General features: G+C 44.9%; 1 protein-coding gene across 3 annotated transcripts in view; it reads left to right on the forward strand.

Annotated features, from left to right (window-relative positions):
• LOC139407137 (protein FAM184A-like) overlaps window positions 1–15,901 on the forward strand; it is a 171,015-nt gene that overhangs the window by 150,967 nt on the left and 4,147 nt on the right. For 2 of the 3 annotated variants that reach the window (XM_071150581.1, XM_071150582.1), the window contains exons 14-17: window positions 5,826–6,010; window positions 11,629–11,775; window positions 14,555–14,672; window positions 15,105–15,209. In XM_071150581.1, coding sequence (XP_071006682.1) covers window positions 5,826–6,010; window positions 11,629–11,775; window positions 14,555–14,672; window positions 15,105–15,209 — 555 coding nt within the window. Of the gene's footprint in view, window positions 1–5,825; window positions 6,011–11,628; window positions 11,776–14,554; window positions 14,673–15,104; window positions 15,219–15,901 lie in introns of those variants that run through there. The other variant, XM_071150584.1, reaches the window with a different exon arrangement.

A 15,901-nucleotide genomic window follows, 5' to 3' on the forward strand; every position in this document is an offset into this window, starting at 1 on the left:
TATGCCGATTTGGCTCTCTCCTTCTCCAAAAAGTAGACGACTCAATTACCACCCCATCGACAGGGGGATTGTGCAATAAATCTCCTGGTAGACGCCGCACTTCCCAGGAGTCACGTGTATCCTCTGTCACAGGCGGAGATGGTGGGTATGGAAACATATGTCTCCGAATCCCTGCGTCAGGGGTACATTCGGTCCTACACTTCCCCCGCCTACTTGAGTTAATTTTATGTGAAGGAGGAGGGAGGTCTGCGCCCGTGTATTGACTATCGAGGCCTTAATCAGATCACGGTGAGGTACAGTTATCTGCTACCTCTTATCGCCACAGTGATTGTGTCAATGCACGGGGCGCGCTTCTTCACCAAACTAGATCTCAGGAGTGCTTACAACTTGGTGCATGTCCGGGAGGGAGACGAGTGGAAGAAGGCGTTCAGTACCACATCAGGGCATTATGAGTACCTCGTCATGCCGTACGGGTTGATGAATGCTCCATCAATCTTCCAAGCCTTTGTAGATTAGATTTTCAGGGACCTGCACGGGCAGGGTGTAGTGGTGTATATTGATGACATTCTGATATACTCCGCTACACGCGCCAAGCATGTGTCCCTGGTGCGCAAGGTGCTTGGTCGACTGTTGGAGCATGACCTGTATGCCAAGGCTGAGAAATGGCTGTTCTTCCAACAGTCCGTCTCCTTCCTAGGGTACCGCATTTCCACCTCAGGGGTGGAGATGGAGAGTGACCACATCTCAGCCCGTGCGTAATTGGCCGACTCCCACCACGGTAAAGGAGGTGCAGCGGTTTCTAGGGTTTGCCAATTACTACCGGAGGTTTATCCGGGGTTTTGGTCAGGTAGCGGCTCCCATTACCTCACTGCTGAAGGGGGGACCGGTACGTATGCAGTGGTCGGCTGAGGCGGACAGGGCCTTTGGTTACCCTCTTTGGCATTCATAGTGGAGGTGAAGGCGTCCAAGGCTGCGATAGGAGCCGTGCTCTCTCAGCACTCGGGTACGCCACCGAAGCTCCGCCCCTATGCCTTCTTCTCGAGGAAGCTCAGACCGGCGAAGCGAAACTATGACGTGGGGGACCGGGAGCTTTTGGCTGTCATCAAGGCTTTGAAGGCGTGGAGACATTGGCTTAAGGGGGCTAAACACCCTTTCTCATCTGGACTGACCAACGCAATCTGGAGTACATCCGGGCAGCGAGGAGACTGAACCCTCGCCATTCAAGGTGGGCCATGTTTTTCACCGTTTTGTTTTCACCCTTTCTGACAGACCAGGTTCCCAGAACGTGAAGGCAGACGCACTTTCCCGGCTGTATGACACAGAGGAGCGGCCCATGGATCCCACCCCCATACTTCCGGCTTCCTTCCTGGTGGCGCCGGTAGTGTGGGAGCTGGACGCGGACATTGAGCAGGCGTTGCGTGCAGAGCCCGCTCCCCTCCAGTGTCCCGCTGGGCGTCTGTACATTCCGTCTGCTGTCCATGACCGGCTGATCTATTGGGCCCACACGTCACCCTCCTCTGGTCATCCAGGCATCGGTCGGACGGTGCGCTGTCTGAGTGGGAAGAACTGGTGGCCCACTTTGGCTAAGGTCGCGAGGGTTTATGTTTCCTCCTGCTCGGGGTGCGCCCAGTGTAAGGCTCCTAGGCACCTGCTCAGAGGTAAGCTACACCACCAACAAACAAAAAAGTATATGCATAGGTTCTGTACAGCAATCTAGAGGGAGTGGGTGGAGACAGTGAGGAGGGGTGAGGGGGTTGTTGAGTCTAGAAGGGGCATCTGTTACCTGTTCCACAGCGGCCATGGTCACACCTGTCGATCGATTTCCTGACCGATCACCCCCATCACAGGGAAACACCACGATCCTGGTTGTTGTGCATCATTTCTCTAAGTCCTGCCGTCTCCTCCCGCTGCCCGGTCTACCTACGGCCCTACAGACTGCGTAGGCCTTGTTTACACACGTCTGATCGGGTTCCCCAGTTCACTTCGAGGGTCTGGAGGGCGTTCATGGAATGTCTGGGGGTCTCGATCAGCCTTACCTCAGGTTTTCACCCCAAGAGTAACGGGCAGGTGGAGAGAGTTAACCAGGATGTGGGCAGGTTTCTGAGGTCTTATTGCCAGGACCGGCCGGGGGAGTGGGCAGCGTTCGTGCCCTGGGCAGAGATGGCCCAGAACCCGCTCCGCCACTCCTCCACTAACCTCTTACTGGGGTATCAGCCGGTTCTGGCTCCTTGGCATCAGAGTCAGAACGAGGCTCCTGAGGTGGACGACTGGTTCCGGCGCGCGAAGGAAACATGGGACGCCGCCCATGTTCACCTTCAGCGTGCCGTGCTGCGCCAGAAAGCCGGCGCAGACTGTCACCGCAGTGAGGCCCCGGTGTTCGCACCGAGGAACCAGGTCTGGCTTTCGACCCGAAACCTGTCCCTCCACCTGCCTTGCCGGAAGCTGGGTCCGCGGTTTGTGGGGCCATTTAAAGTCCTGAGGAGAGTGAACGAGGTGAGTTACAGGTGACAGCTTACCCCCGATTACCGTATTAAACCCTCGTTCCATGTGTCTCTCCTCAGGCTGGCCCGCTCCAGGAGTCTGCGGTGCGGGAGGTTCCTCCGCCCCCTCTGAAAATCGAGGGGGGCCCGGCGTACTCCGTTAATTCCATACTGGATTCGAGGCGACTGGGAGGGGTATGGTCCGGAGGAGAGATGCTGGGTTCTGGTGGAGGACGTGTTGGACCCTTCAATGCTGCGGAAGTTCCACCGTCTCCGTCCGGATCGCCATGCGCCTCGCCCTCCGGGTCGTCCTCGAGTCCAGTGTCGGCGCGCTGCTAGGGCCTCGCGTCAAGGGGGGGGGGGGGGGGGGGGGGGGTACTGTCACGACTTCTACCGAAGCCTGTACCTCTCCTTGTTCGGGCGGTGTTCGGCGGTCGACTTCACCGGTCTTCTAGCCATCGCCGATCCATTTTCCATTTTTTTTGTCTTGTTTTCCCACACACCTGGTTTTCATTCCCTCATTACGTGTTGTGTATTTAATCCTCTGTTCCCCCCATGTCTTTGTGTGGTATTGTTTGTTTGTAAGTGCATGTGCACATGTTGACTGGTGAATGTCTGGTTTTGTACCCAAGTTGTTTTCTTGATACCGTTGGTTTTGGAATTAAACTGCTCCGGCTATTACCTAGTTCTGCTCTCCTGCGTCTGACTTCCCTGCCACCAGTTACGCACCCTTACAATGGGAAAGATTTTACTTGCAAAATTGTATCAGTTTGACCGTTTTTAAGAAAATTTAAAGCTGTTAAAAACGACAACATGTTTTTGAGAAGATTTCAGTTCAGCTTTGATGCATATTTTATGATGTTTGAAATAAAGATTTTATGCTGATAAATTAGCACCATTACAGACGGTTGCTAACTGCGCATTAATTTTCTCAAAATGCTGAATGAAATAAATCATATTTTTCCACTCCTGTTCTCAAGTCAAAATGTACATTTGGTGTATAATTTTACTGCAAGAAATGCTTAATTCTGCAGCAGTTAATATTAGATTAGGCTATATGAGAGGTTATAGACCTACAGTCAGTGTCCAGATTTCAGGCTACTTCTCCATTTAACCCATCTGAACAGTACAGTTTCCTTGACGTATAATTTTGACAATCTCGCAATATAATTTTTGCTCTTGCTGCCTGTATACAGTGCCTTGCGAAAGTATTCGGCCCCCTTGAACTTTGCGACCTTTTGCCACATTTCAGGCTTCAAACATATATATATAAAACTGTATTTTTTAGTGAAGAATCAACAACAAGTGGGACACAATCATGAAGTGGAACGACATTTATTGGATATTTCAAACTTTTTAAACAAATCAAAAACTGAAAAATTGGGCGTGCAAAATTATTCAGCCCCTTTACTTTCAGTGCAGCAAACTCTCTCCAGAAGTTCAGTGAGGATCTCTGAATGATCCAATGTTGACCTAAATGACTAATGATGATAAATACAATTCACCTGTGTATACTCAAGTCTCCGTATCAATGCACCTGCACTGTGATAGTCTCAGAGGTCCGTTAAAAGCGCAGAGAGCATCATGAAGAACAAGGAACACACCAGGCAGGTCCGAGATACGGTTGTGAAGAAGTTTAAAGCCGGATTTGGATACAAAAGGATTTCCCAAGCTTTAAACATCCCAAGGAGCACTGTGCAAGCGATAATATTGAAATGGAAGGAGTATCAGACCACTGCAAATCTACCAAGACCTGGCCGTCCCTCTAAACTTTCAGCTCATACAAGGAGAAGACTGATCAGAGATGCAGCCAAGAGGCCCATGATCACTCTGGATGAACTGCAGAGATCTACAGCTGAGGTGGGAGACTCTGTCCATAGGACAACAATCAGTCGTATATTGCACAAATCTGGCCTTTATGGAAGAGTGGCAAGAAGAAAGCCATTTCTTAAAGATATCTATAAAAAGTGTCGTTTCAAGTTTGCCACAAGCCACCTGGGAGACACACCAAACATGTGGAAGAAGGTGCTCTGGTCAGATGAAACCAAAATTGAACTTTTTGGCAACAATGCAAGACGTTATGTTTTTGGCGTAAAAGCAACACAGCTCATCAACCTGAACACACCATCCCCACTGTCAAACATGGTGGTGGCAGCATCATGGTTTGGGCCTGCTTTTCTTCAGCAGGGACAGGGAAGATGGTTAAAATTGATGGGAAGATGGATGGAGCCAAATACAGGACCATTCTGGAAGAAAACCTGATGGAGTCTGCAAAAGACCTGAGACTGGGACGGAGATTTGTCTTCCAACAAGACAATGATTCAAAACATAAAGCAAAATCTACAATGGAATGTTTCAAAAATAAACATATCCAGGTGTTAGAATGGCCAAGTCAAAGTCCAGACCTGAATCCAATCGAGAACTGAAAACTGCTGTTCACAAATGCTCTCCATCCAACCTCACTGAGCTCGAGCTGTTTTGCAAGGAGGAATGGGAAAAAATGTCAGTCTCTCGATGTGCAAAACTGATAGAGACATACCCCAAGCGACTTACAGCTGTAATCGGAGCAAAAGGTGGCGCTACAAAGTATTAACTTAAAGGGGCTGAATAATTTTGCACGCCCAATTTTTCAGTTTTTGATTTGTTAAAAAAGTTTGAAATATCCAATAAATGTCGTTCCACTTCATGATTGTGTCCCACTTGTTGTTCATTCTTCACAAAAAAATGCAGTTTTATATCTTTATGTTTGAAGCCTGAAATGTGGCAAAAGGTCGCAAAGTTCAAGGGGGCCGAATACTTTCGCAAGGCACTGTATTTGCGCTAAAACTCCAGTATTTTTCCTTCATAGCTTGTTCTCCATCTTATTTTTAAATAGGGAGCCAATTAATTTCCATGACTGATAAAACTTTTTTTCTCATGGCTCTCTCATGTCTCTCTGCAGCAGACATATGGTGAGCAATATGTTTGGAACATCGAATTGCAATAAAATCACAGTATCAAATCGCAATACATATAGAATTGTGACAATCACAATACAGATCGTATCGGCATCTAAGTATCATGATAATATTGTATCGTAAGGTCCCTGGCAATTCCCAGGCCTAATCACTAGTGACCATGGTATGTGAGTGTGCCCACTTAAGCTGTAGCATCATGGCACTGTAAAGATGGTATCCAACATCACAGTACCCCTTGGGAATACAAGGAAGCAGCACAACAGCACAGCAAGAATGCACAAATGAGATCAAATGCTAACTCAAACGTGTTTTTTTTTTGCTTGATTTTTGTGTGTTTCTGTGTATCTTTGTGTGTGTTGCCTGTGTATGTCTGCCTATTACCCCAAAGGAGAGGGAGTTGCTGGGCCGTATCTCAGACCTGCAGGAGGAGGTGGTAAGGAGGAAGAACCACATTGCTGAGCTGGACCACGAAATCCACACACTGAATGAAAACATCAACACGCTCACCAAGGAGCTGGAGCTTAAGGGCAAGGAGGTGCTGAAGATCCGCAGTGAGGCCAACCAGCAGATCAGGTGGGTGGGAGGAGAGGGCAGGAGGGGAGGGCCATGACCCCACCACAGAGCATTATGGGGTGACACAAAGGAGGGTTGACACAATAACAAGCCAGTAATGTTGTTCCGGCGCGTTGCGTACTCATACCCCTGTATTCATACCCCTGTTACAGCTTGAATTCAAAATTGATTAAATATATTTATTGCCTCAGCCTTCTACACACAATACCCCATAATGACAAAGTGAAAACATGTTTTTAGAAATGTTGGCATATTTATTGAAAATGAAATACAGAAATATCTCATTTACATAAGTATTTACACCCCTGAGTCAATACATGTTAGAATCACATTCGGCAGCGATTACAGCTGTGAATCTTTCTGGGTAAGTCTCTAAGAGATTTGCACACGTTGATTGTATAATATTTGCACATTATAATTTGTTTAATTCTTAAAGTTCTGTCAAGTTGGTTGTTGATCATTGACATCCATTTTAAAGTATTGCCATAGATTTTCAAGCTGATTTAAGTCAAAACTGTAGCTATAGTAGGCCACTCAGGAACATTCAATGTTGTCTTAGTAAGCAACTCCAGTGTATATTTGTGTTTTAGGTTATTGTCCTGGAGGAAAGCAGACTGAATCAGGTTTTCCTCTCGGATGTAGCCCGTGCTTTGCTCTATTCCGTTGCTTTTTATCCTAAAAAACTCCCTTGCCGTTGACAACCGTACCATAACATGATGCAGCCACCACCATGCTTGAAAATATGAAGAGTGGTACTCAGTGATGTTGTTTTGGATTTGCCCCAAACATAATCTTTTGTATTCAGGATATACAGTTCATTTCTTTGCCACATTTTTAGCAGTTTTACTTTAGTGGCTTATTGCGAACAAGTTGTTTTGGAATATTTTTATTCTGTACGGGCTTCCTTCTTTTCACTCTGTAATTTGCTTAGTATTGTGGAGTAATTACAATGTTGTTGATCCATCCTCAGTTTTCTCCTATAACAGTCATTAAACTCTGTAACTGTTTTAAAGTCACCATTGGCCTCATGGTGCATTCCCCGAACAGTTTCCTTCTTCTCTGGCAACTGAGTTAGGAAGGATGCCCGTATCCTTATAGTGACTGGGTGTATTGATATACCATCCAAAGTGTTATTAATCCAAATTAATAACTTTACCATGCTCCAAGGGATATTCAATGTCTGCCATTTTTTTACCCATCTACCAATAGGTACCCTTCTCTGCGAGGTATTGGACAACCTCTCTGGTCTTTATGGTTGAATCTGTGTTTGAAATTCACTGCTCGACTGAGGGACCTTACAGATAATTGCATGTGTGGGGTACAGAGATGAGGTAGTCATTCAAAAATCACGTTAAACACTATTAATGCACACAGAGTGAGTCCATGCAACTTATTATGTGACTTGTTGAGCACATGTTTTCTCCTGAACTTATTTAGGCTTGCCATAACAAAAGGGTTGTATACTTATTGACTGAAGACATTTCAGCTTTTCATTTTAAATTAACTTGTAAAAATGTCTAAAAACATAATTCCACTTGACATTATGGGGTATTGTGTGTAGGCCAGTGACACAAAATCCCAATTTAATCAATTTCAAAATCAGGCTGGAACACAACAAAATGTGGAATTAGTCAAGAGGTGTGGATACTTTCTGAAGGCACTGTTGGTGAGTCCCCGTATGCTATCCTTACAGGTGAATGCCTCTACCTCGTTTTAATAAGGTTATTTTGGATTGTTTAGTTCATTTAGATGACTGGTGGATCACAACACGAGAAGTTCAGTTGTGCGACTTCCTCTTGTTTAGATGTGACTGTCAGTGGCCATTGGCAGTGCTGGCAACGTTTTCAAGTTAGATTAAAGTGGAAGGATACTGGCAGAAAGAGAGGGGGCCAATTTGCCTCTCCCTGCTAGATGTCCTGGTTTATATTTTGTCATCTGTTATTCCCTTTGATGACATGGTCCCTTTTGACATTTTGTTATATGGCCAAATAAATTGATAAGGAAATATGAAACTGTTATTTGGGGCAAGGCCTAAATATAATCTATCATCATGCTTTTCCCACAGGCTGATAATTAATAATTCACTCTTATATTAATTCATAATGTGTGGCTAAGGCCCGGATGGAATGAACGGAAAGAACTCTCATTAGAATTAAAAGCCTGTTTGGTGATGAATTAAAAAAATGGAGGCTGATGCTTTTCTAGAGATAACTAATCACATTTAATTTGATTTTTTATTGAACCTTTATTTAATTAGGCAAGTCAGTTAAGAACAAATTCTTATTTACAATGACGGCCTATCAAAAGGCAAAAAGGCCTCCAGCAGGGACAGGGGATGGGATTAAAAATATATATATATAAATATAGGACAAAATGCACATCACGACAAGAGAGACAACACTACATAAAGATAGACCTAAGTCAACAACATAGCAAGGCAGCAACACAGACAACACAGCATGGTAGCAACACAACATGGTAGAAACACAACATGGTAGCAGCGTAAAACATGGTACATACATTATAGGGCACAGACAACAGCACAAAGGGCCAGAAGGTAGAGAAAACAATACATCACGCCAAGCAGTCACAACTGTCAGTAAGAGTGTCCATGATTGAGTCTTTGAATGAAGAGATTGAGATAAAACTGTCCAGTTTGAGTGCTTGTTGCAGCTCATTCCAGTCGCTAGCTGCAGCGAACTGAAAAGTCGAGCGACCCAGGGATGTGTGTGGCCTTTAACAGAATGTGACTTGCAGAACGGGTGTTGTATGTGGAGGATGAGGGCTGCAGTAGATATATCAGATAGGGGGGAGTGAGGCCTAAGAGGGTTTTAGAAATAAGCATCAACCAGTGGGTCTTGCGACGGCTATACAGAGATTACCAGTTTACAGAGGAGTATAGAGTGCAGTGATGTGACCTATAAGGAGCATTGGTGGCAAATATGATGGCCGAATGGTATAGAACATCTAGCCGCTTGAGAGTATCCTTACCTGCCGATCTATAAATTATGTCTCCGTAATCTAGCATGGGTAGGATGGTCATCTGAATCAGGGTTAGTGTGGCAAAGGTGGTGAAAGAGGAGCTATTACAAAAGAGGAAACCAAGTCTAATTTTTAATTTAGCCTGCAGCTTTGATATGTGCTGAGAGAAGGACAGTGTACAGTCTAGCCATACTCCCAAGTACTTGTATGAGGTGACTACCTCAAGCTCTAAACCCTCAGAGGTAGTAATCACACCCGTGGGAAGAGGGGCATTCTTCTTACCAAACCACATTACCTTTCTTTGGAGGTGTTCAGAACAAGGTTAAGGGTAGAGAAAGCTTGTTGGACACTACGAAAGCTTTGTTGTAGAGTGTTTAACACAAAATCAGGGGAGGGGCCAGCTGAGTATAAGACTGTATAATTTGCATATGAATGGATGAGAGAGCTTCCTACTGCCTGAGCTATGTTGTTAATGTAAATTGAGAAGAACGTGGGGCCTAGGATCGAGCCTTGGGGTACTCCCTTGGTGACAAGCAGTGGCTGAGACAGCAGATGTTCTGACTTTATACACTGCACTCTTTGAGAGAGGTAGTTAGCAAACCAGGCCAAAGGCCCCTTAGAGACAGAGGCACCAATACTCCTTAGCCGACCCACAAGAATGGAATGGTCTACTGTATTATTTATTTTTATCCAAGTCAATAAAAATAGCAGCACAACGTTGCTTAGAATCAAGGGCAATGGTGACATCATTGAGAACCTTTAGGGTTGCAGTGACGCATCCATAACCTGAGCGGAAACCAGATTACATACCCGAGAGAATACTATAGACCTCAAGGAAGCCAGTCAGTTGATTATTGACAAGTTTTTCCAACACTTTTGATAAACAAGGCAAAATAGAAATAGGCCTATAGCGGTTAGGATCAGCTTGATCGCCCCCTTTAAATAAAAGACGAACCATGGCTGCCTTCCAAGCCATGGGAACCTCCCCAGAGAGGAGAGACAGGTTAAAAAGGTCAGAGATGGGCTTGGCGATGATAGTGGCAGCAACCTTAAAGAAGAAAGGGTCTAAACCATCTGACTAGTCACATTAGAAGGGTTGGGAGATGAGGAAATGTTGGACGGGCAAGGATGCATGGTTGAGTCAAATAGGAGTCCTGACTTAATGAAGTGGTGATTAAAGAGCTCAGCCATGTGCTTCTCATCAGTAACAACCACATCATCAACATTAAGGGACATGGGCAGCTGTGAAGAGGAGGGTTTATTCTTCAGGTCTTTAACCGTTTCCCTAACTTCAGAGAGAGAACTTTTCCTTAAAATAACTAACTTTGGCCTTCCGGATAGCCTGAGTCCACTTATTTCTAATTGGCCTGAACGAGACCCAGTCAGCCTGAGTATGCGTGTGCTGAGCCTTTTCTTGAGGTGGAGTAACTCTGCAAGATCATGGTCGAACCAGGAACTAAACCTGTTTTTAATTACATTTTTCTTCATGGTGGCGTGTTTGTTAACAATACCACTAAAAATATCAAAAAAGAAGGTCCAGGTGTCTTTGACAGAGGGGATCAAGTTGATTCTATCCCAATTTACAGAGGCCAGTTCATGAAAGAAGGCTTGCTCATTAAAGTTTTTTTGTCAAGCGTCTATGACAAATCAGGACAGGTCGTTTCACTGAGCAGCCATTACGAACACAGGCTGTAAAACAGTGATCACTAAGGTCATTACAGAAAACACCAGACTGATACCTATCAGGATTATTTGTGAGGATAACATCAAGGAGAGTAGCCTTTTCTGGGTGTTTGAGAAAGTATTAGGGAGTCCCATTGGGAAATGGGGATACCTAGTCAGTTGTACAACTGAATGCATTCAACTGAAATGTGTCTTCCGCATTTAACACAACCCCTCTGAATCCGAGGGCTGGTGTTCCAGTGCGCATGTGTGTGCAAAAGCGCACGTCTGTTTGTGCGTGCATGCATGTGTGACATCAACGACACACATCGCTAGCAGGATTCCAAGCTCCTCGTGGAGTACGTTTCACTTCCAATTATGTAACACGCCGGGCGAATCCTCGTTTCTGAGATAAAAATAACATAATAAATAAATACATTGGAAATGATGTGTCCCTCAGGGTGTTACTCAGGGAGAGGCAAACATATTCCTCTGTACTCCTCATGGTCTCTCTCTCCGACTGCAGTACCTCAGAGTGAGCAGCCCTGCCATAAAGCCCACTGAGAGGAGACAGTCACCGCTACCATGCAGGGAATTTCAATGAGCTGGTGAAATGTCCTGGAAAAGTCCTGTCCATCTGTCCCGATTTCAAAATAAATCAATAAGTAAATAGAGAGGAGTGTTTTTTTTCACTTATGGCGAAACAGTGATACCTCTCCTCCAGAGCCCTCTGCTATGAATTATGTATGTCTTTCTAGGAAAGGAAAGGATGAGTGTGTCAGGAAATGAAAGAAAGTCAAAGATGAATGCAATTTGACTGGCGGCAGCAGGATCAAAAGGAATGTGTCTGTGGTAATTGTGCCTCGTTAGGATACTGTAACACCTCTGGACCAGAGACTCAGCGCCTCAGAGCTGGAGAGGCGTATAAAGACGTGATCTGAATGGGCTTTAATGGTCTGGTCTCTTCTCATCAGGGCTCATGAACAGGACCTGTGTAAGAAACACGAGCGGGAGATGGCTGAGATGAACGCCATGCACAACAGAGAGACTCAGAACATGCTGTGTGACTTCAACAAGGCCCAGGAGCTACTCAAAGACAAGATTTCTGCTCTGCAAGTCCTGTACGTACAGTACATCCAGTATGTAGTTGCTTTAGCTGTGTGTGTGTGTATGTGTGTGTGTGTGTGTGTGTGTGTGTGTGTGTGTGTGTGTGTGTGTGTGTGTGTGTGTGTGTGTGTGTGTGTGTGTACGTACATTCCTGTGTGATTATATAAAGCCCTGGCAGATGATGAAAGACCACAGTACCTGGCCGAGCAACAGAGGGTGAAAAGGTGAGTGCCCCAGACAGATACAGGGATGAATGGAAGGAGGAAGGAAGGATGAGAGGGAGGGAGGGATGGATTCAAGAGGGGAGAGAAGGGGGCTGACCTCCTGAGGTCACATGACCTCCTGAGGTGAATATGGCCCATTGGGAAGGTCCTTCTCTCTCTCCTTACCCTCCCAGTAGTACAGATGCAGCTCCCTATGAGAGATCTGGCAGACTTGTTTTATTTCCCTCGTGTGCTGTATGGAGGTGACTGTGTCCTCAATATCCCATCACACACACACACACACACACACACTGTCCATGTAGCAGTGTCCTACTGGGGATAAACCTCCAGCTGGGTGTGCAGCTGCCCCATAGCTTTCAAGACACCACAATACACGCACAGTACACACCAGCAAATACAAGCATAGACATAGAAAAATCCCCTGCAAACTGCTGTGAATAGATCAATGGAGATGTATTGATTATGGAAATGAAATAGGGAGCTTAGGAAGGCACTCATAAATGATCCGTACGTCTCCATAGGAACTATTTTTGAAATATGAGAGAGGAACAGAAGAGAAACAGATGTAAGGGCCCTAGGACTGTGGATTTTGCTGTCAGGAGTGACCTAATTTGGTTTCACTTGAATGAGAGCACAATCTAGACACACAGCCAGCTACTGCAGAGAGAGCCTCTGTTTAAAATAGTTCATCTGTGATGTTCCCCACTAAATCTTCTCATGGCTCAATCACTCCTTTCACAACATCAAAATGAAATGCTAGTGAAGCATACATCATTATTTGTGCACATGTTCCTCCATGAATGTGACCGACAAACAGAATCCATTACGATATTGTAAAAATAGGTCACACATAGATCTAAAACCAACAATTACCTGCTGGTTGGAGACCCTGTCATTATCAATTTGCTGACTAGTTGACATTTCCAGGGCCTTCCCTTGAGGTGGCCGATTTACTGCCTGCTAATTAAGCACAGGACAAATCTATTTTAACGTCAACCCCTGTCCCCTCCCCAATTAATCACCATGGCAGCTTTGTTCCCCCAAAGCCAGTCCCTGGCCACCGCTAAATTATTACGCCATTTAAGCTTTATGAATATTTTATCTCATTACATCTCCTATTGGTTAAGCCCCTGGGAACCAACATGAGTTTGTTGTCTGATTGGTTGTTGTCACATCTGTTTTGAGTGATCTCGCTGGAGAGTTGAATGGAGTGTGATATATTTATAGAAAGCAAGCCAGCACCAGCTTCCCAGGCTGCACTGCAGCAACATGTTTATTTCACACGGGTGTGCTTGGAATATGTGTAGGGATACAGACAGTGGTGGAAAAAGTGCCTAATTGTCAAACTTGAGTAAAAGTATAGATACCTTAATAGAAAATGACTCAAGTGAAAGTCACCCTGTGAAATACTACTTCAGTAAAATTCTAAAAGTATTTGGTTTTAAATATACTTAAAGTATCAAAAGTAAATTTATTATTGAAAGGAAAAGTATAAATCATTTTAAATTCCTTATATCAAGCAAACCAGACGGCACCATTTTTTATTTACGGAGAGCCAGGGGCACACTCCAACACTCAGACATAATTTACAAATGAAGCATTTGTGTTTAGTGAGTCCGCCAGATCAGAGGCAGTATGGATGACCAGGGATGTTCTCTTGATAAGTGCGTGAATTGGACCATTTTCCTGTCCTGCTAGCCATTCAAAATGTAACGACTACTTTTGGGTGTCAGAGGAAATGTATGGAGTAAAAAATACTTTTCTTTAGGAATGTAGTGAAGTAAAAGTAAAAATGGTCAAAAATATAAATAGTAAAGTAAAGTACAGATACCCCAAAAAACGACTTAAGTATTACTTTAAAGTATTTTTTACTTAAGTACTTTACACCACTGTATGCAGATGAGTCTATAGTGAAATGTGACACTGAAGTAATGTGTAGTAGAGCAAGAAATGAACAGATCACCGATGCAAAGCAGCGCAGCAGAAGCAATTATCCTGATATCCAATAGGCTCTCCCTCTAATTCAAGCTCTTGCCTGTCCCTGTCTCGCGTCGGCGTTTTGATGGCGAGTTTGGTATCACTTGTCATTCCACATCTGTAAGTGCTGAGGGCGACGAGCCAAACTGGACATGATGGATGCTTGTTTACAGTACGAGGAATATCTCGGCATATTAAAGTCATCAATCTCAAGTTAGAGGCAGCAAAAAAACTGTGGAGAGGCAGATGGCTTTGAACACTGTTAAGAACTCTTCTAAAAAAAAAATGTAAAAGCGCTTGTTATTTGTTGACACGTTAAAGTGGAAATCCAGGAAAAACATGTACTGCCACTTTTTGATCATAGTAATACACCAGCACTAATAGGCTTTCTGATTATGAGATTAAACCTAGGAGAGTTAAAAGCTAATGCTTTACTATTGAACTGTAGGTAAGGGAAGGGAATCTTTCAAAACATGGTCCCTCAGTGTCTGCATGTATTAATGCTCATATCCCCAAGCTGATCTTTTATTATCACGTCACACAAACAAACTGTGAGACATCTGAGCCCTAATGGGCCCCTCCTCTCCCCCAGGCTGGAGGGCACAGAGGATAAGTTCCGGAACAGGGAGAGCCGGCCTGAGGACCTGCAGGTGATCGCTGAGCTAAAGGACATGGTGACTGAGAGGGAGTCCCTCGTCAAGAAGCTGGTGGTAAGTGTATGTACACAGAACAAGATGGCCTACAGGATGCCCTTTTGTGGTTTTACCCAACAATCCTAGACATGGAGCCTGCATGCCTGTCTACCTCCAGACAATAGTAGACCAGACTATGGAGTGCTGTAGCCCTGCATGACCTAAGAGTTCTCATACAGCAGCAGTAGACTCAGAGAGCTATGTTACAGCCCTCGAGTCCCAGCGATGCATTCAGACAGGTTATCCAGCATACTGTATTGGTGACAAAGTATCTGTGGCACTAGAGAGAGTGGATAGAAAGCCCTCTGACTTTAGCCAGTGCTATCACCCGGTACTGCTAAGCCCCATTGTAGACCGAGTATGTGAGGTGTGTCGTAAAACATCAGTGAGATGCTCCATCACGAACCCAGAGCGCCGTGACCTAACTGGCTTCTCTCTGTGGACGTGCAGGACGACAAAAAGTTCTACCAGCTGGAGTTGGTGAACAGAGAGACCAACTTCAACAAAGTGTTCAACACCAGTCCCAACGTGGGAGTAATAAATCCCCTCATCAAGGTGAGCTGACCGCTTGCACACCACACAGACAGACACAAGGCTAACACACCTCTGGACTAACACTGACCATCAGTTGATTAGAGCCATATGGCTCATCTGAGCCAGTCTTTGACACTTTGTGAAGCCCCAAAGCTACCGGTGACAATTTGAAACCATTAGGGAACCATCCCGATCATTACAGGCCTAAACCAGTTGCCTGTACGTCGTTGTAGAGAATGATTGAAGTGGAGATTGTCCACGTATATTTAGCTTTGATTTCCATTGGAACCATTCCATCCTTTAGTGGAGAGAAGTTGTGTCCCATTCCAATGTAAACATAGCAATCCCCTGTCTCCCAGTTGAATGGATCACTCTGCATGGTCAATATGTAACTGTTGACTCCATTTCAAGTTCTATAACTTCCAATATTATGTGTGTTTGTACATTTTTGTGTGTGTGTGTGTGTGTGTGTGTGTGTGTGTGTGTGTGTGTGTGTGTGTGTGTGTGTGTTAGTCAGTGTGTATGTGTGTTATCTCCCTGTTCAGACATCCAGTTCTCCTTTGCTTTCCAAGCCATTCTTTGTTAGTGTGAACTTTCTGTAGCCTCTTCCTTTGATGCATCCCTTTTTTGCCCATCTTAGTTTACAGAAAGCTGAGAGCGACTGTTGCTTCACTAGCTGAGTGGTGCGAGCTTGACCATCAGAAAGCATCCAT

This window comes from Oncorhynchus clarkii, chromosome 4 (assembly GCF_045791955.1).
Source record: "Oncorhynchus clarkii lewisi isolate Uvic-CL-2024 chromosome 4, UVic_Ocla_1.0, whole genome shotgun sequence".
Classification (NCBI taxonomy): domain Eukaryota; kingdom Metazoa; phylum Chordata; class Actinopteri; order Salmoniformes; family Salmonidae; genus Oncorhynchus; species Oncorhynchus clarkii.